General features: G+C 36.1%; 1 protein-coding gene across 5 annotated transcripts in view; it reads left to right on the top strand.

Moving 5' to 3' along the window:
• Positions 1-27644, top strand: part of Hdac9 (histone deacetylase 9) — an 885718-nt gene that overhangs the window by 340723 nt on the left and 517351 nt on the right. Inside the window, exon 1 of one of the 5 annotated variants that reach the window (XM_005377351.2) lies at positions 15413-15501. The exons of 1 other annotated variant lie outside the window; for it this stretch is intronic. In XM_005377351.2, coding sequence (XP_005377408.1) covers positions 15477-15501 — 25 coding nt within the window. In that variant the 5' untranslated portion in view covers positions 15413-15476. Of the gene's footprint in view, positions 1-15412; positions 15502-27644 lie in introns of those variants that run through there. 3 more of the 5 variants (XM_005377350.2, XM_013510571.1, XM_005377345.2) reach the window with 3 other exon arrangements.

Raw genomic sequence — 27644 nt, forward strand, 5'->3', positions numbered from 1 at the left:
AGACAGGAGGATCATTGTGAGTTCAAGGCTTGCCTGGGCGACAAAGTGAGCTCAGGTCCAGCCTGGACTGCATACTGAGACCCTGCCTCAAAAAAAAAAAAAAAAAAAAAAAAAAGAATTTAACATTTTCTACCTCTGCGTTAGCTGTGGGGAGTAAGTGGAAAGAACTGTGAATTTTTTTCTTTGTTGCTTTCATCACCCTTACACAGTACATTACTTGCTGTAGCCTTAAGATTCATCTTAATGCTTGGAAATAAGTAATGTGAAACAGCAGCTCTGACTAAGTACACGTTAAACCCAAATCGCTGGATTCACTTTGCTACAACTGTAGTCCATATTATCTGTGTATATTTTGTGACAATTAGGGCAGAGTTTCAACCTAATTGGCTTTGGGACCCACCGTGGGGATTGGTGGAGCGCACTTCCGTGTGTGTCTGGGTGGCCTTTGGGTCTGCGTCTGCTCCCTCACCCCTTCCACTGTGGCACTTTTCACCTGCTCTGCTTCCTAGCAGCCTCTGACTATACAGCTTTGCCCGGCATTCCCTCCCGCCATGACATCGCTGCCTTGGAGCTCGCAGACCATGGGCGGAAACTGCACTGATTGAGTCCAGCCTCCTTTACCTTGTGGGTGTTCAAGCAGTGGAGAGGAAGCAGAGGAGAGTGGTCTTGTTCCCTCTTCCCTCCCCTTTTGCTTAATGCATTCACTCTGTTTGAGGGGCCCACAATTAGTTGGATTTTCAATGAAAACATAAGCACCTACCTTATCTGAAATCCTGCAGACATTCTCAGAGTAATCTGAGTTGATCTCTGTCTGTAACAGACTTGGATTTTTTAGAATAGAAAGGGTGTACACCATCCTACTACTTTGCAATGTCTATTTATAATTCATGCTGTATGCCATGGAAAAGCCATATTTTTTCTTCTCTCTGGGGTTTTCAGTGGTTTGATAGTCAAGACAGTGCCTGGTTAATTAGCAGCTGGTTTGACTGTTCCTCTGGAGGCTCATTTAGCCCCATCCCAGCCACAAATATACAGGTTCCAATCAGGGAAGGTGACTTCGATGTGTGGTGAAAATCCACAAGGGGATATATTTGGGGATTTAGCTATAGTGGAGGCGAAGACATGCAGGCTGATACCTGATTGATTGCTAATGTCTGACTTATTTACCTGAACTAATATAGCTCAGTGGCAGGCTGATGTGCTAGGGTATCAGAGACAGAAAGGAAGTTCCCTTATGCAAACCCTCTGCCTTAGATCTGAGGTAGAGTTTTAATACTGTAATTACAGAAAAGCTAGGTAGGAATAATGAGGTCCTGTTTTTGCCTACACTGGTTTAATGAGCTTATTTCTGAGGAAAATTCTTTTTTGTTTTGGTTATACATTTTGATAGGGATAATATAAATTATACCTTAGCACTAATTTTGATGTACTTTGAAAAATCATTAGAGAAAAAATTTAGTGTACTATTTTTGACAGAAAACTAAACTGAAGACTGTTGGGTAAACAGCCTCACCTCTCTGGTAAGTACCAGATTGGAAATTGGTTGAGGAAACAGATACATAAGTCTTATAGATGGAAACAGAGTTAAATAAACAGGAACTAAGCACTGGTGATAGTAAGGATGAATGCTTTCTAATCTTGTTTTTCCAAGTGCTTGTTGTGATCCATTGTAAGGGACATACTATACGCTTTTAATAATATCCCTGAAGGTGAATATTAGTAAAGCATTCAACAGGGCACACACATAATCACATGTATTGTATATATTTGGGTTATACTTATACTAACACATAGAGTAACACCCTTTTAGAATAGCATTCGAGCACTTAGATATATTTTGAACAACAGTCTGAATTTGTACACTCACACAAAATATGTTCTGTGTGCATATCTAGACATATACATACACGCATTATGCACACACATAAAATAGCCATGTATCTGGAGAAGTAAAGCTACATACTGTGCACGATTAATAAACTTAGTGGCTTATTATCAGTAACAGTAATGATGACAGTCTCTGCGTAGCCACATCCATACGTCTTCTTCATATTCAATAGCATATTCTTGTAAAGAACAGGAGAAAGCTTGATCACGGTGTTTTATTCACTGAAGTTGCTATTTCCAAGTATATTCATTTATTGAAGCACGCGAGATAAGGTGATGATCTCTCAGTTACAAAGGAGTCTGGTTATTTGACTTTACCAGAAACTCCTTTTACCTAGGAGGTTCATGGTTCTTTATACTACAGCCCGACAAAGGAAAAAATGTGTACACATCTAAAATAGTGCCAGCTGTGATGTTGTTAAATATTTAGCACCAGGATTTAAATTGTTCCCACTGGGTGAAAGATAACACAGTTTAATTGTCACTTTTTTTTTCTAAGCGGAGTTGACTATCCCCTTTTTTCTCATTACCATCAAGGATAATCCATACTCTTTTGTTGTAACCTGACCTCTACTTTCAGGTTGTATGTTCTAAGAGTAAAAAATCTTAGAGTTCCCATCTCATACTTTACTACCTAAATTTCCCCAGAAGATACAAGTTGATGGGAGACTGAGACCCAGCCTTGTTAGGTACATGTGATTTTCTCCAATTATGCCCAAACCTGCTCATTCTGTAATCCAAGAAGGTCTGATCCTGTTGGAGATACATGCAGAAAAGCAGGCGGCTGCATTCACTATCAGTGATAAAAGAATTCACAGCTGCAGAAAAATGAATTATGCATTTTCTTAAGACAGTAATCATACCATGGCAACAGATTATGTATATAATCAGCTGTAATCAGCTTTCAGTAATCGTGTAGGTAAAATTAATTCTATTAGCTCAAGTCACAACTTTCCTTAAGTAGTAATATAAATCTAATTACACGGAGTTATTTTAACTTTTTTGAGGACTACTTCCTTGTTTTCCAGTTCAGGCTATTTTTTTGCGTGAGTTATGCAATTGTTTTTATATTTACAGTATTTTCTGTAAGATGGCATTGATCAGCTTTAAATATTGAAAGGTTGCTAATTTTCTGCTTGCCAAACAATTTCTTTAGGTTGTTATGGTACAGAAAATTAATGCTAAAATATAGAGAGACCAGGTGTTTCCTATAGCTTTGTTTCCGACTGCATCTGTCATTACTGAAAGACATGTTTATGATAAAGAGTTAATGTCCACAAAATTTCTAAGCCATTGTAAGAAAAATTTAAGCCCAGTACTGTTCATCAGTGCCAATAATTATTCCGTATAGTATAATGAGGCCTGTCTGTTTCCAAATGCTCTGGAGCAGAACTGTTTACAGACAGCAGTTCAGGCATTGTTTTGAAACTTCAGCTTGCCTGAATCAAATACCTCCTTTTATGCAAGGTTAGTTCAGTGGGCCAAGAAGATAGTTGATGGAAGTATCCTGAAAATGATTTGACTTTTTCATTAGGTGCTGGAAATAAAAACAAACAAGATTTTAATTTAATCTTCGGAAGCAAAATCTGCTTACAGGTCAGGCACATGTTGGTACGTCCAGGAGCTGCTAATGGGACAGAGTCTTATTGTTCCTTAAAGAACAAAATTTGCAAAGAAAGAAAACTCTTACTCTGGAACAAGTAAACTCTATTTAACTAGTGTAGGTCTCTATTTAAAGAGAGTAGGGCTGGCAAAGGCCTCTGTAATCTGGCCAACCAAGAGGATAATATGCAGAGACATTTAAATTCAGTGGGACAAACACTACCCTTTGTTGGCTTCCTTACTCCCCGACACGCGCGCGCGCGCACACACACACACACACACACACACACACATACACAGAGCTTACACTAAAGTTAGAGGACTGTATCTAATTTGGAATTCAGAAGATGGCCAAAAATAGTTTATTGTCATATTCTGATTCTGTTCATGGTTTTTCTAGGTTGGTGTGCATGATGTCACTGCTTTAAATCCAGCCATTCATCAACACTGGTCTCTAGTTCATATGACTAGGCGAGGGTTTTAAAAAGAAAATATGTTTAGCATAGATATAACAAACTTGAAAAAAAGGAGAAAAGTTTTGGAATATATTTTTGCTTCAGATCTTTAAGTCCATTCCTCATGTAAGCTATGTGTAAACATTTTAGGCTTTTAAATTAAAATTACAAAATAATGTGTTAATTATTTACGATATCATCTTATGAGTGATTTTTTTTTTAAAAAAACCTAAAGCTCCCTTTATGCCTCTGTTTCCAATTTCTTGGTGGAAATCACTGTTAATAAGGTTCATTCAGTCCTTTTGCTGTGTATTTGGAGATGTGCTTCTCTGTGTTGTATATGTGTGTTTGGATCATATTTGTGTGTGTTTTTGCAGGATGTTTTTTAGAAGTGAGTGATATGTACAGGACAGCCTTCTATGTTAAAAGCTACAAATCCTCTCAGTATATGTTAACAATTGCACATTTTCCATGATGTATGTACAACATGACCAAGCTTTTTCCTGATACTGTATTTTTTTCTGTATTGCAATAAGAATTCCCAGTGACTACCTGTGAATATATTAATCATGGAATGCCTGTTACCATATGAGGTTTCTATTTAAAATATGCTCTGAATATTTGAATAAATACTGAATTTTCTTTCTTTTTTACTTTAAAGAGAATTTTAAAAAACAATAACAAAATAACAACAATATAGACAAATAATTTTCATGTTGATAAATTCTCTACTTTAAAAATAGTATATAATTACTGGTGTATTTAAAATAATGGAAGTGTTTAGTGACCCTAGTAGGACCTTTTAAAGAATTTAAATCTGGATATGAGTCAGTGGTGTGCAAATAAAAATAGGCAAGAGGCTAAAATGATTTATGATGAAATATGTTGACACCTAAAATAAACTCTAGGAGAAGAAAAATACTTCATAGTGTTTATTTTAGTATGATTCCTATATTTTATAGAAACATTTCTATTCCCCTTGCCAAAATGATGATGTCTAAATTAATCTCTTTTTACTGCTTTTTAAAAAAAAATCCAGAAGTAAAAATAAATACTGATAATTGTAAGTCGCATGTAAAGTAGAAGTGATGAAGACGTGTCTTGTTGAACCTGTATTGTGAAACCATTTGTCTTTTTGGTCAGTGTAGAGGGGAAGATAGACATATAGCCAGGTCCATCGCTCATTTTATGCATGTGTAGCCTAGGATTTGAAATGCATGAATCTAAACATCAGAGTAATGCTGTCAGTTTTGCAATTTTAAATAAGATTGTTTTCATTAAAATTGGGTATATGTGCGTTTGTCTTATGAACCATGCTTTATTATCCAGACTGGATACTGCAGCAAGAACTGTATAGTTAACCTCATATATACCTAAAAACACAGCATAACTTTTATTAAATCTACAGTTGTATTGCTTGGAAACTCCACTCATGCAAAGAATGGTCAAATTCCAGAGGTCCCTAAAACCCTTTGCAAATGTCAAAAAGAATTTTGGGAGGGTTTGGAGACATTTATCCTGTGAAAAAAAGACAACTCTGTTATAAAATATTTCAAGAATTTTCATGTGGAAAACAACTTATTCTGGGTTGCCACATACGGCAAAATTAAGATCAAGGAGTAGATATTAAAAGGCAGTCTGTTCAATTTTAGTTTAATCTTTCATTTTTTTGTGCTAACAGTTTTTGTACAAAATTAGACTATTAAAAGGAAATAGTATAACCTTTGATTTGACTACCAAAAACTACAGTAGCTTTATTTCTTTTCTTTTAAGATTTTGTGTATGTATAGCTGTATTCAAATTAGTTGAATACTCAAACTTCTAACTGTAATTAGTTCTTCTAGGGAAGAAAGGGTTATTAGAACTGTTTCATGGTAATTTGAATTGGAAATAACAATTCTTTCCACTCAAATAGTTTTCTTAACACTACTTTTTTAACTGACCCATTTCTTCAGTTTCTTTCTTGGTCAGTCTCCTGTTGATTCTTGCATACAACCTGAAAAGGACTTTTTCCAAAAATATATTGCAAGTATAAGGCAAAGAGATTTGCAAAGTCTACTTATGTTTTGGGGGGAATGTTCAGGATTTTATTAACTTACTGAAAGAAACATAAGAAAACAATTTAGAGAGAAAAACTGAAATTCTGGCTGACTTTGACCTGTTGATAGTTCAATAAGGTAAAAGCTACAAGATTTGTGGCACGGTAGATATTTAACAGAAATTGGGGGTTGGGGAAGCGAAAAAGAATAATTTGCCTGTCAGAGCAATAAGAAAAGCTCCTGGGAAACTGATAAAGTTTTCAAATATTTCTGCAGAACCGAAGACGTGTTATGAAGTCTTGCCTCTTTTGCTTGTAAAATTAATCCCACACCACTTTATTCTAAAGCTGAACACACTTATAGCTTATGGCCCAGCATACACCTTTAGATATATGCACAGTAGAAATGGTATATGCTTCAAAATTTGTTTACCCAAATCACATGTACATGAATATTTACAGAAGTTTATTCATAATAGTAAAAACATATAAACAACCCACTGTGGCTCAAAATTAAAATGAGTAAATTATGATGTAGACATAGAGGGGAATACTATACAGCGATGAAAACCATGGACTATTTTTACATGAAATAATACTAGCTTCAAATGCCATGTTGAAAGAAAGAAACCAGACATAAGAGTGCCCACCATATGGATTAATTCTTATATAGCTGTAAAAAAAAATGCAGAAACCCAGGCATGGTGGTGCACACCTGTAATTCCAACACTTGGAAGACTGAAGCAGGAAGGTCGTCATGAGTTCGAGGTTAGCCTGGGCTACATAGTGAGTTCAAGGCCAGCCTGGACTACATAGTGAAACCCTGTCTCAGAAAACCCAAAAACCAAAACAAGTCAAAACAGGCAGAGGTTAGCATAGTGGTACATGCAAGTAATCCTGGGTAGTTGGGAGGCTGAGACAGGAGGATCACAAATTTAAGGCTAATGTGTAAAACTTAGCTAGACCGTGTTTCTGAGCTTTTTTTTTTTTTTTCTGGTACCGGGAATCGAACTCACGACCTTGCACTTGCCAGGCAGGCGCTGTGCTGCTGAGCTAAATTTCCAGGCCCAAGATCGTGTTTTAAAATGTAAAAGATTTTTTAAAAGGTTGGGGATGGTAGCTCAGGGCTTCCCATATTCAATCCCCTGTATGCACAAAACAAGCAGACAAAGCTAACCTGTGGCATTAGAAGTTTGGCTAGTACTGTAGTAACTACTTCGAGGAAATAGTGACTGAGAAGGCCAACAGGTGTTGCTGTGATTCTCTAAGCATTGCTTTCCCTTGACCCACTGGTGTCTTTGGTGTATTTACCTGTGTTCAGGTAAGATCTATAACTGTGGTTTGCCTACTTTTTATATGTGTAGCACTCTAATAATACTACAGCTAAAAGCTTTTCTGCCCCGTCCTACCCCCACAAACAAACAAAATTTCAAGACATTTAATTCCTTTTGTATGTATTATAAGAAACTCAGAGTTGTGAAAATAACCCAACATTTGTTCACGATAACTAACATCTATTTATTTTTATGTTTAGTCCAATTTTGAGAAAGCATTTTCCCTCTTGTCTCCCTCCCCATGGTTTGTTGTGAAATTTAAATGCATTAATGGCCTTTTATAACATCTGAGGTAATAAAAATCTCCAATTTATACTTCCAATACACACCTAAGTTTTTCCTATGCAGCGAAATTATAATCATCTTTGTCACCTGTTTCACCTATCATTCTGTTATTTGTAGTGACATTAGGTATTTTCAGTTAGAAATATTTTATTGATTCAAGTACCAACATAATATTTACTATTTCACTGTTTAGGGGGATATGTTTTTTCCAGTAGAGGAAAAGCTTTTTAACGAAGATGTTAACAAATGCAACAAGCATCTCACAGGAATGTGTTCTTTTTGTTATAAACATTCAAGGGAGGCTGAATGGCCATTTACTGGAAAAGTGAAGAGGATCAAACTGAGGCAGTGCCTGAAAAATATTGGTCTTTTCAATCTTTTCATGGAGTGGATTAGTTTCTGGAAACCCCTCGAATTCTGATTGCCTAGGATATGTAACCAAAAAAGTCAACAAGAATATTGTGAAACGTTAACTGAAGCTAAAGTGCTTGACTTTGATTGTTACGTCTATACCGATGGCTACTGACTGAACTCCTACGCTTCAATATTTATTCATTGATCTTGCCATTGTTTTAAACATGGAAGACTGGTACCGCTGATAGTGATGGAAATCTTTGCTTTGGCAAATTGAAGACTGTCTCCAAAAGTTGCTTTCAGTGGCAGGAGAATTTTTAGTCTTTATTCCCCCTTTCCAAGGCTGGTTAGAGAGGCTTAGAGAACAGAAGGTGCATTTGAGAAGGACTTTGTGGCTCTTGGGGAAGAATTCATCTAAAGAAAGGAGTTTAGTTTAGTGACCTGGGATCGGGGAACCTAAACATGGCAGGGGGTGGGGCTGCTGTAGATCTGGGGACAGCACGGCAATTTCTTTTCCATCTGTTTCAGTCCAGCTATCCTTACAGTACACGCGTATCCTAGTTGTTAAAAGCTGTGTGGGACCTAAAAGAGATATCGCACAAAAGTATATGTCCCAGGTAACTGCCGTGGGATCCATCTGAAACACAGGGTCAGCGTCGGCACGTCAGCGGTCTTAAGCTGGCAGTGGCGGTGGGTGAGTGGCTCTGTACCAAGTCAGCAAGCTAAGAGTGTAGATTGAGGTGGGGTTCGGCTGGAGCATCAGGCAATGACCTGAGTGCTGGTCTGACCCAAAGTAGTTGTATTTACAGTACCCTGAGAATCAGATCATGAGCAATCTTGCCAGAGCGGGAACACGCCAGCATTAGCAAAAAAACGTGGACAGAGTATAAAGTAGAAGTAGCAGTAATGGGATAGATCCATACATCTATCTTAGAACACAGCTAGAAATGTCACAGATGAATCTTGGTTTTTTTTTTTTGTTTTGTTTTTTGTTTTTTCCGGTGCTGGGAATCGAACTCATGACCTTGTGCTTGCCAGGCAGGTACTGTGCTGCTGAGCTAAATCCCCAGCCCCTAGAGATGAATCTTGGAAGAACCCCATGCTGACAAGAAGTGCAAGTGAACAAGATGGAATATGGCCCGGATTTGTCTAGAGTACTTTGTGGGAACCTCGGGCCAGCCATTTATGTGTGTAGAGAGAAGAGCGTGTGAGCAATTGGGAGACCTAAGCGACCTCAATATAACATAAACGTGGGCATGTGTTAAGCAAGCTTGGCCTCTTTATCAGGGAAACTCCCTGAAGTGTATCCTTGGTTCCCAACAGAGTTTGCCTTGTTTTCATTTTTCTTATTACTGTGATGCTTTTTACAAAACAGGTTATGGAGTATTCCTTGAGTGAATTTAGATCTTCTCATCACCATTTTCTTTAGGAACTTCTCTAATCATCTGGCTAGGATAAAAATTGCCTTTTGTAGTCTCCCAAAACTGGAATTTGCCTTGGCTTTTTATTTGCTCAGGGTAGTCACCTGCTTCTTTTGCATTTCTCACATTAGGTTAGTTCTAACATTAAACTACTTTTAGGTGTGACAAGGGCAAATGCTCAGAAGCCAGTGTGCATGTCCATAAAAGGAAATGTGTCAGTCCTGGAGCTAAAGTCCGTTTAGTTTAGTACATTAAGAGTATGCCTTAATAGGCTGCTACAGCCCCATGATAGTCTAAGCAGTGTGTCCAACCTGTGTCCAGCCCTTTGTTTTTATTATTAAAAAAATTAAAGGAAGTTTTGTTACTTATACACTAACTATGCTACACGTTTTTGTATGCCATCCAAGACAATTTCTTTTTACTCAAAAACAGCAGCAACCAGAAAAGGGTGGGCCTCAGGTTGGACGCCCCTGAATGGGTGTCTCATTCACAGCCCTGCCAGCAGATGCCTGGAGTGTGGTTAAACAGAGGCTACAGCTTGGTGATGTTTTCCCAGCTCTAAATTAGTGACTGGGAGGTTGTGGTGGCCCAAGTCTGCACATTGGCCAATCCTAAAAGTTTTAAGTTTCCTTATCTATCTATCTATCTATCTATCTATTTATTTATTTAAAAGCAGAATAGATTGACTGAGGGAAGGAACGCTTCTGTGTGAGAGAGGGGCAGAAGAGGGGCCCGAGTGGGTTGCCCAGGAACCTCTTTTCTACGGATTTTTTTAGAGCAAATCCACCAGGTGAGGCGGGTCCAAGGTGGAAAACATGGGAATTAGCTAGGTGAGCATGAGGTGAGACAAAAAACAATTTTGCCTCAACAATTATACTTGTAATCTTATTGGTTGACCATAGTTTTGTCCTTATCTGTTTAGATTAGTCCCTGGTCATTATATAGTATCATGAATTATTTTAAAAATAATTTTCTTCATGTATTATTTTCCATACTTTTTTCTCTTAATATGACAGATAAGGTATCTGTTACTGTGCATCAATAATTTGGATTAAATCATCAACATTTATGAGTAAGGTATACTTTGGACAGTACACTTGCCCAAGTAAACTATGGATGAAAACCAGAGTCCCGGTTTTAAGTAAAATCTGCCTGTCTGCAGAAGTAAAGAGACTTGTAAGACTTGAATAAATAGGGGAGATTATTCCTTTTAAATTCAGTTGCAGAAATATTTAACAAATACCAAAATATTCTGGAAGTTAGGTTTTGCACTGAGAGCCTCATAATCTACCATGAAAACAAGTATATGTAGAAAGTATAATTAACTAAATTAGTAATTATAGAATTAATTAAATTTTCTAAAGTGCTAATTATGGATTTAAAAGTCATTTTAGATACTGGAAAAAAGATCTCGGATTACTCTAACAAAATTATTAAACTTATAAAGAATTCAAGAGATTTACAAAAATCAGACATTTTGAGCTCAAAAATATTTAAATTAATAACTCAATAAATTATAGTTCCTTTAGGCAATGTAATTAACCTTTTAATTTTAGGTAGGTCCCTCCAGTTTTGAGATGAAAGCTTTAGAAAAGCGTATAATAGCATTTTATATCTGAACAACACTTTGAAATTTGAGTTATATTTTCTGATAATTTATTTGTTAATATACATAGGTCAAGAATTGCTTCCATTTTCCACTTAGGGCTGATATAGTTTAAATTTGTTAATCAGCTATGCAAAGGGTTGGAATTCAGTTCTAAACACAGAGGCTTCTATTCTCTGCCTTTCCTGTGTTACTTTGAGTCCAACATAATATATCCTTGACAACAGTTGAAAATATATATCATTATAAGACAAAATAAAATTTTTAATAACAAGAAACTCGCTGTATTAGTTTTCTAATTAAACAAAATTGTCCTCTATTATATTATGCAGCTATTATTTTCAGCATTCATCCTAAAAAAGTGGCACTTGATAATTAACTAATTGTACAGATTTTATTTAAAAATTCTGTGTTCTCATTACTGGGTTAAATATAATCATTTTCCTGTAACTGTATAAAGTAGAACAGCATAACATAATTTTTATTGTGGAGCTTGATTCTTGCTAACAACAAATATTAACAATGAAAGTTTTCTTTACCTAAAGATGGAGGAGGATGCCATCCGAATTTACTTTTTCTCAGCTGATTTCTAGTTCCTTGTGCTTGGGCACACAGGTCATACATAATTCACAGCTGTTTGTTGTCTGGGTTTTTCCTTTTTCAAGTGAATGTTTACTTGCTTCATTCAAAGCCCAATATTTGGATAATAGAACAGAATCAGGGACATGAATGTTAAGAGTGTACAAAGACCCAATCTCTTCTCCTTTGTTCTAAGAAAGTGAATATTTCATAGCTTATGTGTAGTCATACAAATAAAATGATTCATTTTTGCTTTAAATTCAAGATATATTTTAAAACAGCTTTTTAAAATTCTTAAGTGTAACTCAATGAATCTTGTGAAATTTAAACTAGAAATATTTATGGAGTTGGCATCGTTGACCACTTTTCCCGATTTTGTGAAAGTTTAGTCAGGTCATTTATTCCATTATACAATAAAAAATACTGTGTGATTTAAACCTTTAAATGAAATGAAAAAAGATTTTATTAATACTTGTTTCTTCATCTCTTCTCCAAATTCGGAAAGGAAGTATGCTTATAACGATGACCTGCCAGACAGTTCTATATGTTTTAATAATCAAATTTTTAAAAAGATAGTATACAGAATTTTTTTTTTAAGTCATTTCCCCAAAGATGGAACAAAGCACAAAATCTGTCATGTACTCAGAAGGGTGTAAGGAGAATGGACTGGGTTGGGGATGTAACCAACCATCTCATTACATAAGTAGATTCACAGCCCAGTTGGGTCACAAATTATGTTTCTAAACTTAGGAGATGAGTCTTCACCATAAATTATTGAAAAGCACTCTGTGGTCCTCCTCGCTTCATTTTTCCTAAATTAGATAAATGAGGGCAATAAAGCACCTTTAGAAAGTGTTTTCTTTGCTGTTTTGAAATCTTCCTTTATTATCAATTAGTGTCAACTTTCAACACATCATGTATATCCAGGAAATATTGAAATCAAAGGACAACATAAAGAAGCAAGGAAATGAGTTCTAAGAGAAACAAAATATAATTCTCCCTGCTAGAGAGATATAACTTATTAATAAAATAATTTCAGGTTTCTAGATTTCCTTGGGAAAGAAATATAATAACATATTGTTAAATAAATAACCCCCCACATTTTGTTTCCATGTTGTTATACCGGTTTTCGGTGAAATAACCATAGCTGAACAAGTTTTATGAAGATAATTTCATTCCATCATACCTTGCATGAGCCACTTTTATTTTTAGTTCACATTTAGTTTTTGAGTTTACATATATTCATGATTTTTGTTCATAAGTCTGATAACCAATTGATGGAAGAAAATAAAAAATGAAGCTATGAAATGCTACATTGTATTTGAGAAGATTTGGTTGCTCTACTTAGCTTCTGATTTTTTTCTATGCCTTCTGTCTTTCTGTAGTTGAAATGGGAGCAACAATCCCTTTTGTCTGTTTACTTAAATGGGTGATTGACAAGCTTTTTGTTAGCAAAAGTCTTTTCAGAATTGCTTTTCACATTCTAAATTGAATATGGAGCATTGTGCCATGTAGGACTCTTAGGTTCCAAGTTTTAAAATAGCCGGCATAAATTGACTGATGTTAAAAGGGTATATATTGGCTCTCATAAATGAAAGCCCTGCAGATACAGTTGTATTCAGGAATTGCAGAAGGGTAACCACACTCTATTTTGCTACGCTGATGGCTTCAAACTCGAGTTTTATGTTATACCAAGGTGGCAGCACAGCTCAATTCCCTATAGTTCTGAGATCTTAGCTTGGTGGGAAATACAAGTCTGCCTGTCTCAGGGTTTCTCACAGATGCTCCTACAGTGTCAAAGACTCCACCGTCACAGTCCTTTCCTCAGCTTAGCCTTTTCTTAATGAGTGAGGATACAGTTTTTTCAGATCCCAGAGGTAGTTGTAGTTCTGCTTACATTCTCCTGCGGCAGTAGAGCATACTACTTAGTGCCCTTTCCTCGATTTGTGCTGCCTAGCTCTTTTGATTTAGAATAAAAGCTTCATTAACTGAAAGGGAAAGTGCTTTGCAGTGAATATGTTGGCTTGGAAATAAAATTTGTGAGATATCAAATAATTACAAAAATTACCAAAAAATTAATTACAAAATATGTTTAAGAAAAAATAATCACCTAGTTCTTCAGACTTTAAGTGTTTCCTTCTGATTAGCCACTGTCTATTTCTATGTGAATGATCCATCGTGTTTACAGATTGGGTGACATCGGCATGTGGACCTTAATAGTCTTGTATTTGTGTGTTATAAAAATCTGCTCTAATCAATTTTCTTTCATACCAACTGAACTATTACTAGGGAGGCATTAGAGAATTAAAAACTACTAATTTTACATACAGCTCTATTTTGTTGGTTAGTCAAAAGTATTTTTAATCTGGCTTCACAGATTTTTCAGGTGATAAGCATTTTGAACTTGATTCATTTTGCCACTAGATAAGCCTTACCCTGCTTGGAAGAAGCTAGATTTCTGCCATTCACAGATATCCTAGTGCGCAGCTTCATGGGACATACACATGGCCATGTACATATTGATGCTGAGGAATACAGTACTTATGTTCTCTCTGTCTCTTACTTTGAGGTTGTGTATGGGCACGCATGGAGTTGTTTCTATAAAAATGTTCAGGTCGAATCACTTTTGTTTTGTTGTGACATTTGCTGCCTCACTATCCGAGAGTAGGTGGCTTTGTGCTGACAAATCCTTGGCATTTTGCCCAAGAGAAGGGTTTGTTTCATCAAAAGAGGCCATCACCCTGTCGTTGCCCATGTATTGGTAATTAAAATGTGGACAGTGGACTGTGGAAGAAAATGATCAAAAGAATGCATTAAAATGAAAACGTTAGCTAGGCAGAATCATTTCTAATGAGGAAGAAAAGAGCTCTTTGAGGCTGGGTGACTTGTGTGAGCGTATGTGAAATATGGATTATGTTTCTGAAAGAGAATTGTTTCTAGGAAACTATAGAAAGCACCCTAATTATGTGACCTCTACATGTCAGGAATAAATATAAAATTTAGGTCACATTGCATTAAACTAGTAATAACTAACCCACAAACAGTCTTCATGTCCTTGGATTATTTCCAAAAGAAATAAGATGTAACGTCCTCTTTAAGGAATGGGTACCATCTCACAAAGACCGTATTTACTTCCAAGTTCATAACCAATGCTATTGTGTTTTCACTACTGAAATTTTGGTCTTCTATTGTAGCCTTCTAGAGCATGACTAATGCTTAAAAAAGAATATCTCTATATAAAACTTTTGTTGTTTCACTGACCATGACTTTAAATTAATAAATGTCAAGCTCTTAAACTCTACCCAGAACAGTAAAGAAGAAAGAGCCCAAGGTGGTGGCTCTCCTTTGACACTCCAGGTCCCATAGGAGGGGCTAGCGTTCCTCTCTGGAACCTTGTTCCGACCATGCTCTGTGCTGCTGTGATTTCTTTTTTTGGTAGATGTGCACCTCACTCCGTTTCTTTGGTTTCTTTGGAGTTGAGCTGAGCATGAGTGGGTGACTTCCTTTCCCAAGCTTGGGCCAAAGCTGTGGTCAGCATCCACTTTGGCCAAGACATGCTTGACCCAGTTCTGTCGCAGGCAGCTGACCAAGAGGTTGCTTTGGGAAGCTGGGATGAGTCAGAGAAGAGGAGTTACCCTCTGGGCAAAACATGCAGGTTGCTTAGGTGAATCTTTGGGCCTTTTCACCTCCCCTTGCTCTTTCTTTTAACCCCTTATCTCAGCTTCCTAGATCCCTTCTGTTTTGGCCCAAGTGCTTGAAACCTGTTACTTCCTATCAAGTTTTAGCAGCGAATTGAGATAGGGGTAAAAATGCTAAGAACTGACTTTTCTCCTTCCAGCCAAATGACTTTTGGAAGATACTGTAGTGAGAAGACAATTGTGGAAAAAGCTGAAAATAATATTAAAATAGTTAGGAATGAAAGACATGTTCTATGCAAATGGTGAGTAAATAAATGAAATAGCATTTTGGTAGTGTGCATGCGCAAATGGTTTATTCTGCCAGTTTTGTTGCTTTTTCCTTCTTTGGAGGCATCTGTCTTCTGGAGAGGCAGTTTGTGAACAGGTAAACCAAGCTTTACTTTATTGAGTGTAATTGACTAACGGCAACCATAGAAAATAGCCGCTAGCCTGCAAGCTTTGCTCCCTTGCCAGTGACTCAGCCTACCTAGGGTGATGATTTAATTTTCATGGTATTCAAATTACAAATTAACATTTTGTGAGTGTAGATTTGGGGGACTGTGCTGAAGCCGAGTAGAGTTCTCTGAGGGTTCTGTGCCCCTTGGGCTACATCATATAATTTCCTTATTAAAGTGCAGGGAAATTAGCTTTTGGTTTTCTTACAGCATATCTTCTAGTCCTTGTGTTTCAGAAAGGCACTCATCTCTCCTATAGAATCTCCAAATCTCATAGCTCTTCCTATCTTAAAATAGTTCCAATCGTGAGTTTGCACATTGCTGTGGATGGAGTTGAATGATTGGGAAATCAAGTATATATTTGATGTTAATAATTGCAGCTGTACATGAGTAGATAACATAATTCTATCCCATTGCCATATTGCTGATAAATTATTTGTACTTTTGTTGAATTTTGAACCTTATTAAATTATGGATATACAACAGAGCTTTTGACCGTGGCTAAGCATGGTGTCAGGCAGCACAATTGCTTGATTATACAAAATTCTGTGGAATGATGGTATACAACAGCTGCATCTGTGGGCAAAATGCACAGGTATCTAACAAGAATGGGATTTTCTGAATTTGAATATAAAACATTGAGGAGGAAATACTACTATGCTCTCCTGTGTAATAGGTTGAGCATAAAAATTGTGAAAACAAACTGATGTTCTACTGTGACTAACATTTGCAACTTGACCTGTTTCATCAACTCTGGAAAATAAACAGTGGTTCCTAGGGAACAGTGCAAAAATCAGAAAGAAAATTAAATTACTAGCACTCTTTCTGTGGGGCAGCCTATTAACTCTGGAAAAGAATAACAAAATCAAATGAAATCTAGCAAAAAGTCTTGTGTGCGTATATATTTGTGTAAGTATATATGTACATCTATACACACACATACTTCTCAGACATTCATGGACTTGGCTGTCAAAAAAATTTAGTCTTACATATTTGGTTAAGTGCTGTGAACTAATACCAGATTGGTTTTTAGAATGCAAAGTTAGCTTTTCTGACATAATTTAATCATATTATACAATTACAAAATTAATGAAATTTTAAAATAAAAATGTGTTATGCCATGCAGAAGTAGGTACTAATAATATTAAACTAAATTTAAGTGATAAAATGGGGACTTTAAAGTGTTTCTTGTACAATTAAAGGATTTAAAATTTTTCTTTATATTTTTTAAAAAGATAAAATCCAAAAAGTTGCACTTACACAATCCAGGAGTTTCTAAAATGTCTATCATTTTGTAATTTAGAGGTATAATACGTGCCTCTGACTTTGTTAACAGCAGTATTAGCTGATTTCTGATAATAGGATTCCTACTTTAATTGCATAAAATTCATGTAAATTGGCACTGTACTTAACATGTGCTTTATAAAAATCATCTCAATGTCTTCTGGCGAATTTGAACTGAAATCATCACTTTGTTAAGACTTACAGTTCCTATCAGTATCTCCAGGGCAGCAACCGGATAGGGCCATCCAATTGTTTTAAGATCAGTTTCACTGTACTACTATTAGAAGAATTTCTTTCCTTAAATTTGGAAAGAACATATATTCCTGTTTGATTTTTGTCCCATAGTCAAGGAATACACAACTCTATGTGATTTGTTATGTATTATTTTAGGAACTTGTCGTTGCTGGCTAACCATGGGGATTGAATGGAATTTAAACAATTTTAGTAAGAGCAGTCTTTTAGCAATGTGTTCCTTCATCCGTTTAGTGCTTATAGAGTACAGAAAGAGGTGGGTAAAGGGCTTATGCAATTGCTGTCTGGGTAAACCCCACTCTTTATTTTTGTTTAGACAAATGTAATAAATTTTGAATGAATCAAATAATTTCACTAAATGTAGGAGTCTAAAAATGTGTTTAAATAGTTTTATATGATGATGCTTATTCTAGCTTATATTTAAGGATGCTTATTATATTTAGATATTCTGCTAAATATATTATGTTATATGTTATACAGATCATCTCATTTACTTCTCCCAGGTGTGAGTTACATTAATATCAAAAAAAGAGGGCTGAGGATGTAGCTCAGTGGCGCAGCGCCTGCCTGGCAAGCCCAAAGCCCTGAGTTCAATTCCCCAAAAGAAAATAGTAAAAAAAAGACCAAAAAAAAAAAAATTCCTTAAAAATTCAAAAACAGAGGCCCAGAGAAATTCAGTAACATAATCAGAGTCACTAAATTAGGAAAAGGTTATACTTAACTTAGTTCATCTTATTTAATATCTATTTTCTTTAATTAATTATAAGCCTGTGTTTGAAACCTCTGTTCTCAACATTTAAAAAGAAATGGGCTGGAAATTATATCTGTCATATAAAAATATGTCTGAACCTTTTTTTTTTTTTTTGGTTTTGGTTTTTCTCTGGTACCGGGAACCAAACTCACGACCTTGCGCTTGCCAGACAGGCGCTTTGCCGCTGAGCTAAATCCCCAGCCCCTGTCTGAACCTTTTAAGTAATGATGTTATAGCAATTTAATTTCAGTGGTCACTTTGCAGCATCTAATCTCCAATAGATGAATTTTTTTTTCCCGGTATTAGGAATCAAAATCACGACCTCACCCTTGCTGGGCAGGCCCTGTGCCACTGAACTAAACCCCCAGCCCTGATAAATGCATTATTGTTTGTTACAGTTTCTCATCTTTTTTCTTTCCTCGAGTCCTGTTCTCATCTACTGTTTAAAGTGTATATAGTATTATTCAGATACCAGGTTCACATTTATTTTATTTTATTTTATTTTATTTTATTTTATTTTACTTTTTGGTAACTGAAAACAAACTCACGACCTTGCTCTTACCAGGGAGGTGCTGTGCCACTGAGCTATTTCCCTGGCCTGATTCTTTTATTTTAAAATGCTGTTAGAAATCAGGACCTATTTTTCTGAATGCAGTAAAACTCACCTAGTGAGAATGATCAATGAACATTTTAACTCCCAAATGAAGACAGAGTATTACAACACTTTATACAAGCAAGGTCCCCTCCCAATTTCTGGTCCAACATTCTTACCCAATGGTTATCTCTATCTAGATTTCTACTATTGTAATTTCATTTTGCCTTTTTTAATGCTACACATTAACAATACCATTTTACAGTACACATTCTCCTATGACCTTTCAGGTTAAAGTTAAGTTTGTGGGATTGATTGTAAATTTAGTGTGCTTATTTTCACCGCTGTGTAATATCCACTCCCTGACGCTATCCCCATTTATGTACCGTTTTACTCTTGCTGGATTTTTTGACCAGTTGTGAATGAAGCTGTCATTGGGGAATTTTCACTATAAATTGCCATTGTGTAGCATACAAACATGGTCAAATTTAATACTTGGTTTTAAACTATTTTCCCAAGTGGATTTACCTGTGTGTAGTTCTATAACACCAGGGTATTAGTCACTCCACTTCTTCATGCCAGTATTTGCTGTTTCCAGTCTGTAATTCTAAACATGCCACTCAGTTTTGATTTTAATTAAAAATCTCCTGCAGAGTCCTGTTGTTGAAAGAGGTTGGAACTATCTTTTAATCTTATTTTAGATTCCTTCTTTGCACATTTGTTTAACATTTTGGCTTCTGCGTTCATGAACAAGATTAGCCTATAATTTTCTTATCTAGAAATTCTCTTGGTAGAGTTGGTACCAAGGTACACTCAGGAGAGTCAATGTTCTTTGTTTTCTAATTCCTGGAAACATTTGGTGTTGTTTCTTCTTTATAGTTTTGGTAGAACTTACTGATGAAATTATGTGGGTCTGGCATTTGTAGGAAGATTTTTCAGTATGGACTTCATGTTTTTCTTACTGATACTTTCATATGTACATATAATGTACTTTGTATACACACTTCCTGTTGGACTTTCTTACCCCCTGGACCTTTTCCTGTTGCTAGTAGCCCCCCTTGTTCTTTTACATTCAATTTTTTAATGGTTGTAGGACCAAATTATCTAATTATTCGTTTGGCAATTTTGGCTTTTCTAGAAAAATTTTCCCTTTTATCTTCAATTTCTATTTTTCTATTTTCAACAGAAACATCTATTGTAACATTGAAATTCCCCTTTATGTCACTGCGTTATTCTCTTGAATTTCCCATTCTTCACTGTGCACTCTTTCTGTTTAAATTTCTGTAGCTCTTTTCATTTCCTTTTAATGTTTTTCTTTCAGTTTAACTTTTAGTTCTTTTAATGTTCTGAAAGGATTGGTTGCTTGTCTATTTTTATCTTTTCTTCCCTATGTATTGAAGACCATATTTTTTCTCAGCATTATTATAATTTTTACCACCTTTCATATCATCCACTTAAAATTATTTTCTATTTCATTTGATTATTTTTCCTCTGACCCGCAAATGTAATTCTTATTTGCCAAAAGCACAGATATTTTATCTCTGCATTGTATTATGAACTTCTAGATTAGTTCCACCATGAGTAAAGGACATACTCTCATTTTCATACTTACAAATTTATGAAGAATTCTCTGGTCATTTATTATAAAGGATTTATATGTACTAAGAATAGGTGATTAAATTGTTTTCCACATTTATATCATTTACTGAGAGAAATATGTTAAAAAGTTTTCTGCATAGATTTGTCTATTTTACCTTCATTCCAAACTCTTTATTTTCACTTTTATCTCTAATAGTAATTTTTTTCTTGATGATTCTAATTTAACTATATTTGCTTTATTTTGGTTGTTTGCATAATGTGTCTCTTTTATTCATTTAGCTCTAACTTATGATCCTTATGTGTAAAGTAGGTTTCGTATTGGCAGCATGTTGTAATCCAAACTGAAAATATTTATATTTGAAATTTATAGTATTTAATATATTTTCATTTAATATAATAATTACAGACACATTTAGATTTCAAATAATCCTATTTTTCTTTTACCTCAAGGGTATGTGTCTTAAACTTGTCTTTTTTACCAAAATATATTGTGTTCAATATTTGTGTTGGATAACACCATTATTAATGTTGACTATTGGTTCATTTGTATCATGACTCTCATTTTGGATAATATGGTCTTTCTTCACATAATATCAGCACTTTATATTCACTTTTTTAAATATGAAGCCTAGAATGTTATCTGAAATTTATGATTCTTTTGGCAAATGACAAGGAACCTCAGCTATACGAGGTCAACTTAATTCACATTCTAGGGCTGGAGTTGTTACACCTTAGTATCTCAACTCTATACAATTTTTATACAGTTCCTCTCTTCTGGTGGTCTTGGGCATCAGTTTATGTTCTCCAAGTTCTCTGAGGCTATCTGAAGTCTGTTTAACCTCCTTTTCTGACTCCTTCTGAAATCAATAGACTTCCAAAGCTTAATTGTGATCACAAACTTCAGGCTTATCTGTCTAAATTCTTACCCCGTATCTTAAACAGCAGTGCAGTGGTAAAACACTATTAGATACACTCCTCACTTTATTTGAATTTCAGTGGGTTTTTTCTCCTTGTTTTTCCTTCTTTCTATTTTCCATATAGGATACTGTGTTACATAATGGCATCATATCTCCTTAGATTCTAGTAGACCATGGAATTTTCTCAGACTTTAATTCTTATGATCATGATGATTTTTAGGAGTGAGAGTATTGCATTTTGCAGAATCTCATCAATTTAGGTTTTTTTTTCATCATGGATAGAATTAGGTTGTGAGTTTTTGGAGAAAGACCATAGGGGTAAAGAGTCCCTTCCCACAGAGCCTGTCAGGAGGCACGTGTCACTATGAGTTCTCCCTGATGATGCTGACCTCCATTACCTGGTTGAGGTTAAGTTTGCTAGATCTCCTCTTCAGATATGCATAATGATCACGTTCATCATAGGGAATTTGTACCTGTACATGATGTATCTTAATTTCTCTTTTTCCCCATTTCCCTCCCTTCCCTTCAACGCCCCCTCCCAGCCTTGTTTACAAAAGCTTTGTTTCCATTATATCCTTCTTTTCTCATATTTTCCTTTGCTTACTCCCCCTTCCCTCCTTGCTAGTTCCCCTTCCCATTTGAACAATTTCTTCCTATTTCCCAATCTCTGTTATACATTTTGGTCCTTGTTTACACTTTAAGTTTCTCACACAAGAGAGATAATGTGATATTATATATGTGTTCTATTTATTTCACTAGAGTATGGTCTCAATGTGCCTGCATTTACCTAGAAATGTCTCGAGTTTATCCTTCTTTATGGCAGTGTAGTACTACATTGTATAAAAAATCATGCCTTTTTTATCCTTTCATCGGTGGATGATAATTTGGGCTGTTTCCAAGATTTAGCTATTATAAACTGTGCTGCTATAAACCAGAGTTAGTGTTTGCTCCCTTTTATATTCTATTTTTTTGAAGCAAGTCTCAAAACTCAGCTTATAATAAAGAACTGAAAGTAAACTACTTGAGAAGGGAGATCCCTATTCATTATTTAGAATTTTTTAACCTACTTACTTAACTACTTATATCAGTATGAACACATGAACACTTATTTTATTCTTTGTGTTATAATCCAATACTACTTGATTTTCTTGCTCATATTTTTACAACTTTAAATCATTGGGAGATAGAACTTGTTTTTCAAAAAAATGTCTTTTCTGGTTGGAAAATAAACTCTAGAAGAATTTGTATCATCTCTTTTTTAAAATTTTAGTGAAATTCCTGCCACCTAATAGAAACCAATATTTACTTCAAGCACAAATGAATGCATATAGGAGTGAATGTGTGGGGACCATAAAGATGAGAAAGCAGCATTATGCTTCTTGGGCATTGAACTATTCCTGAGTTGCTTTCAATTTCGTAGCACGTAGTTATTTGTCCCATTCTTTATTCTCCCAGACTAATTCCCATAGGTGCAAACCAGATGATACAAAAATAAATTTAAAAGACACACAAATCTCTGTAGTGTCAGCCTTGTATTTAGAAGGATGAAATGATTATTACCTTAGGCAACTAATTCTGGACTTTTATTTATGCTTCTTAGTTATCATGCCTTTCCTACAAGCCTTGTAATCACCTACTGTATAATGATTCAGACTCTCACATAATTATGATTACCTGTATTTCCCCATAACCACTCATTAGGTTTTTATAAATTCTAGTTTTACTTCACTGATCAGTGTGACTAAATCAAAACCTATGAGAACGTGCTCAGAGGATTTTTATCTTGGGCTCTACATGTGTATATGTGAATTTCTTTGGTTTTGTGCTTGACAGAGAAAATTATAACTTACTCTGCCACTTTCTTTCTGGAGAACAGCAATACATTTCCTCACTCATATTGGGTTACTTCTCACTTTTACTCATCATCAAATAAAGATCTGATAGGTCTAATAGCAATATGAAATGTCATATCTGTATATGATGTTTCTGGGAAACACTAGTGTTATTTTGGGGAACTGGGTTGGCCGTGCAGAAGTCACGTTAGCAAGAAAAAAGAGCACGTTTTAAATGGTGACACATCTCACAAGGAGCTTAAAAAGGTAGAAGAAACTGTGTAGGTGTTCTGTAGTAGCAACCTAATGGTTCCACATTGTATTTCATGAATGAGAACAATTCAAAGAGTTCCCACAAATAGGATCTCATGGAAGAACATATCTGATGGCTTTCTCTGTCATTCATTTTAGGAATCTATACTAAACAGCAGGAAAGATCTTGTTTGCTGTGACAGTAAAAATGTGTGATTTCGAATCCCTCTATGTAGCTGAAATGAGTGAGGGTAAATTAAAACTATATGTAAGTCACTGATATTATTAATTATGCAGTAGTCCTAATGAATTTTAAGTAAGATCAACCTTGAGAGTAAAGTGATGTCACTCGGAATATGTCCTTTTGTCTTTAATAAGTGACTGCATACAAAGAGAATTATAAGGAATTACATCAGATACTATAGAGGTGCTCTATTACTTTTAAAATATGAATATATTTCTTGTTTTTCTTGAGACAGGGTCTCACCATTTAGTTCAGGTTTGAACTTATTATGTACCCCAGGTGGGTCTCAAACTTGCAGAGATCCTCCTGCCTCAATGCTGGGATTACAGGCGTGTGCTACCATACCTGGCTAAGAACATGTTTCTTTAAGAAGCAAACAACAAAGCAAAGCAAAACAAAATGCTCAAACAGCAACACAGAGAAGCTTATCTTCAGCTAGTATAATTGACAAGGCTAATCTTAATGCTGTTTGTATTTAGTTTCATATGCTTAGCCAGGTGTGAACTTTTCTTTTTTTTAATATTAAAATAAAAATTTCACTTTTAAATCATTAAAATGTGGCAGTATAAGAAGCTTTCACTACAGACATTAGCCTACATGAGAATCAGTTCAGGCAGGGGTTGGCAAACTTGCTATAAAAGCCAGAGTAAATATTTCAGCATTTGAGGGCCATATGGTCTCTGTCACAAAAGTTCAGCTCTGTTTTTAGCAGAAAATCAAGTATAGACAACATGTAAATAAGTGGGAGTGGCTGTGTTCCAATAATACTTTATTGAGGAAAGCAGGCAGAGGAGGGTTACATTTGCTGTGGTTCGTCCAATGCCTGACTTACGGCATTTATTAAAAATATGAAGGATAAGTTCTTAGACCTCTCTCAATCTGATTCCAGAGATAAGCTCTTAGGATCTGCATTTTTAACTAGTCAGTTACCCACAGTGTCATTGCTATTATTTTCCTGATGTTTGAGAACTTCTATACATTCACCTGCAAGGATAACAGTCTTAGTCCCTTAGCTGGTAGCTGCCACACACTATCCCACACCCATAACTTGAAGGAGGGGAGGTTTCCTTTGGCTTATAGTTTCAGACACTGCAGTTCTTGCACGGCTAGTGGCATGGTGGAAGTACCCGGGCGAGGAAAACTGATCGCATCAGGGAGGCTGGAAGCAGAGAAAGAGAAGGAAAGAGCCAGGCAGGGTGATGCACCCTTCCAGGTCAAGTCCTCAGTGCTCTACCTCTTCCGGCCATGCTCCACCTGACAGCAAGTCAGCTTTTGCACCCCTACGGTTCAGCCCTTTTCCAAAAGCCCTGTCTGTGAAGGTATGGGGATCTAGATATAAGCCATAGCAACACTGAGGCAAGAATCTGTCCTTCCTGAGGAATTTCCATTTGGCTTGAATATCTATTTTGAAATAGGATAAAGTACATACTTATCAGAAGGAACTTCTATTTCAAATAATGAACAGAGATAGATAGGAGTTTCCTTGGAGTTCATGTCCAAAAATAAAAGCACTAGAAGAGCAAGAACTCTCCCCATCCCCGTTTCTTGCATATTCCTAGCACCTGGAACTGTTCCTGGCACAGGTAGATGTTTCTGAGAAATATTTATGTAAAGAATGAATGGACTTTGACATTGCTTCACTCTGCAAATGATCTATCTCTTCATCTAATATCCAGCCACATGGGACCTATAAACAGCTTTCCTGCCTTTTTCCCTTTTATGTGTTAGATTTTACCTACTGTTCAATTTATTTTGAGTAATTGGGAGTTACAAAGTTTGCCCTTTATTATGTTATCCCAGCACTCATGGCTCCAGAGCAACATTTACGATCACTGATGGCTATGTTAGCTAAGGATGCTTTGGTTATAATCAACAAAAATCAAAAGGGCCAACTTAAATGAAAAGGGTATCTTCTCACTGCAGTACAGTGAAGCAGATGACAGCTCAACATCAGGGCCTTTTGGCCTTCTCTTTGGAATGCCACCCAGCATAAGTTGGCTCCTTACCTTATCCTACCGCTGCACCTTTGCACATACTGTATGCTCTGTGCCAGATTTTAATTCTTGCTAAGAGAATCAAGACTGACTCAACTAAGTTCAAGAGCTTTAATTATTTGTCTAGTGGACAGGGGTGCCATTATGTAAGCACCAAAAACACAGTGACTATGATGTCACTGTGACTATGATGTGACTATGATGTCACACTGAAAGATGTGATATAAAGAGATACAGCACTAGGAAGACTTAGCCAGTTAAACATGTTGATTTTGGTACCTTTTAAAAACATCTGTTAAATGATTGTTTATCATCTTGCTTTCCAGAGCCCTTTCCGATGTTTTAAATTCTCCTATTACTGCAGATAAAAGGCTGCAGGCCTCTAGGAAGTCCACACCAATACCTCTTTCCATATCTTCTTCTCCCTGTGAATGATGCTGTTCTGTAATTGTTACAGACTTTCTCCAAACCTGAAGATTTGATTTGGTACCCTGCTTTAGCTGCTTTCTCTGGAAGATTTGATTTGGAGGTCTGTTTTGCTTTTAGCTTGTATTTATTCATAATATCTATCCCTGCCTTATTACTGGCAGGTCTCAAATCAAATTCCATGGCAAGAAATGTTACAGATAATATTCAGATCATTCCCTCTAATCAACTGCCCTCTGGTTCTGTCCTTGATTAGTGCTGACAGCGTGGTCCTGGACCTGCTCCGCACAGTGAGGGCCCTTAGAGAGAATGAAGCTGTTTCCCACTAGGGTCCCACCTTATCCCAACCCTTCAGGCTCTGCTTATGTTATTACAGTCTGCAGGGCCTCGCGGCTTCTGACCGCCGTCCCTTCTCACCCTGGGCGCCTCTCCCACACAGCTTTCTCTGATGCAGTCCCACAGTTCTCTTTGGGTTTCAGATGCTGAGAGGTCCCCATGGTGCCTGACATGGGCTTTCCCCTTACACTGCCAACATGTTCATTCCTCTAACATTAACTCAGGGGTTCTATTTTTGGTTTGTTCTTTTATGAGATCCAACATTTCTATTTTCTGCTAAATCAACAGTACCTATGTTTGTACCAACCTCACTAGCCTCTGAGACAAATTTATTTTCCACTCAGGTGTGTACCCATAGCTCCGGTACACATTTGTATGTGTGCCCAGTCTACTATATTTCTAAGAAATGTTGGCACAAGCCAAGACTGCTTAAGTCACTAAAATATGCTTTGACGGTATAAAGATGGATTATTTAGGAAAATTTTAAGTTAAATGTAAAAAGACAAAGGGTATGTTGAATTGTCTTTCCCATCTTGATTTTTTTGCCCCAGTAGCTCTTGCAACATGCTTATTTTTTTGTGTGTGTGGAGCTGTAGTAATGCATAACTGGTTTACTTCATATTGACTAATGCCCTCTTATAGTGTTTCCCTTAGAGCTTCTTGTTTATGAATCAACCTGATAGTCAAATGGTTTAAGTGGAGTTCAATGGTCTTAAAATACTCAGAAATCAAACCCTTTGACTCTTTAGGTAGACTTTAAGCTATAGCAATGGTACAGTACATAATGCTGTGATAATGTGCCTATTTCCATTTATGTTGTTCCATATGCATTGACAAACAAGAAATAAAATAACTATTGCTTAGTTTGCCAGGCCCTGGTACATTTCCCTTTGTTATCTATCTTATTGAAGACCATCTGAGAAAAAATGGAGGAAAGAAATGACATCCTAGCGTTTCTCTCAGGAAGACTCTGTCTTTCTATCCAGTGACGATATTAAACCTTGGTAATAGCTCACAGTTTTGTGTGAGTGAGTGTGTGGGTGTGTGAGCACAGGCACACACATATGCATTTTATGAAAGCTTCATTACGTTAGAAAACAGCCATATAATGTTAAAAATGCAGAAATCTCTGTATAGGGTATATGGCATTCTGTGCTATTTTTCTGCCTTTTCTGTGCATTTTAAATGGTTTAAAAATGCTTAACAAAATACTGGCAGCATCTAGGGAAGTTCCACTTGCACTTTACCACCTCAGGTAGGGGAGGCTTTGCCTGGTGGTGCAGTCAGAAACTTAAGGAAATGAAATTTGAAGAACCAGAGTTTGTATTTGATTTTCAGGGTGCATCAGAAATAATCTTAAGGAAAAGAGCATTTAAAAAAAAATCTATTTCAATATATTCCTTTATGTGTACACATTTTATTCTCTCCACTAATTTTTTCCTTTTGTTGAATAGGGCAGATTCATTGCCACA

This window comes from Chinchilla lanigera, unplaced genomic scaffold, assembly GCF_000276665.1.
Source record: "Chinchilla lanigera isolate Chin_1 unplaced genomic scaffold, ChiLan1.0 scaffold00009, whole genome shotgun sequence".
Classification (NCBI taxonomy): domain Eukaryota; kingdom Metazoa; phylum Chordata; class Mammalia; order Rodentia; family Chinchillidae; genus Chinchilla; species Chinchilla lanigera.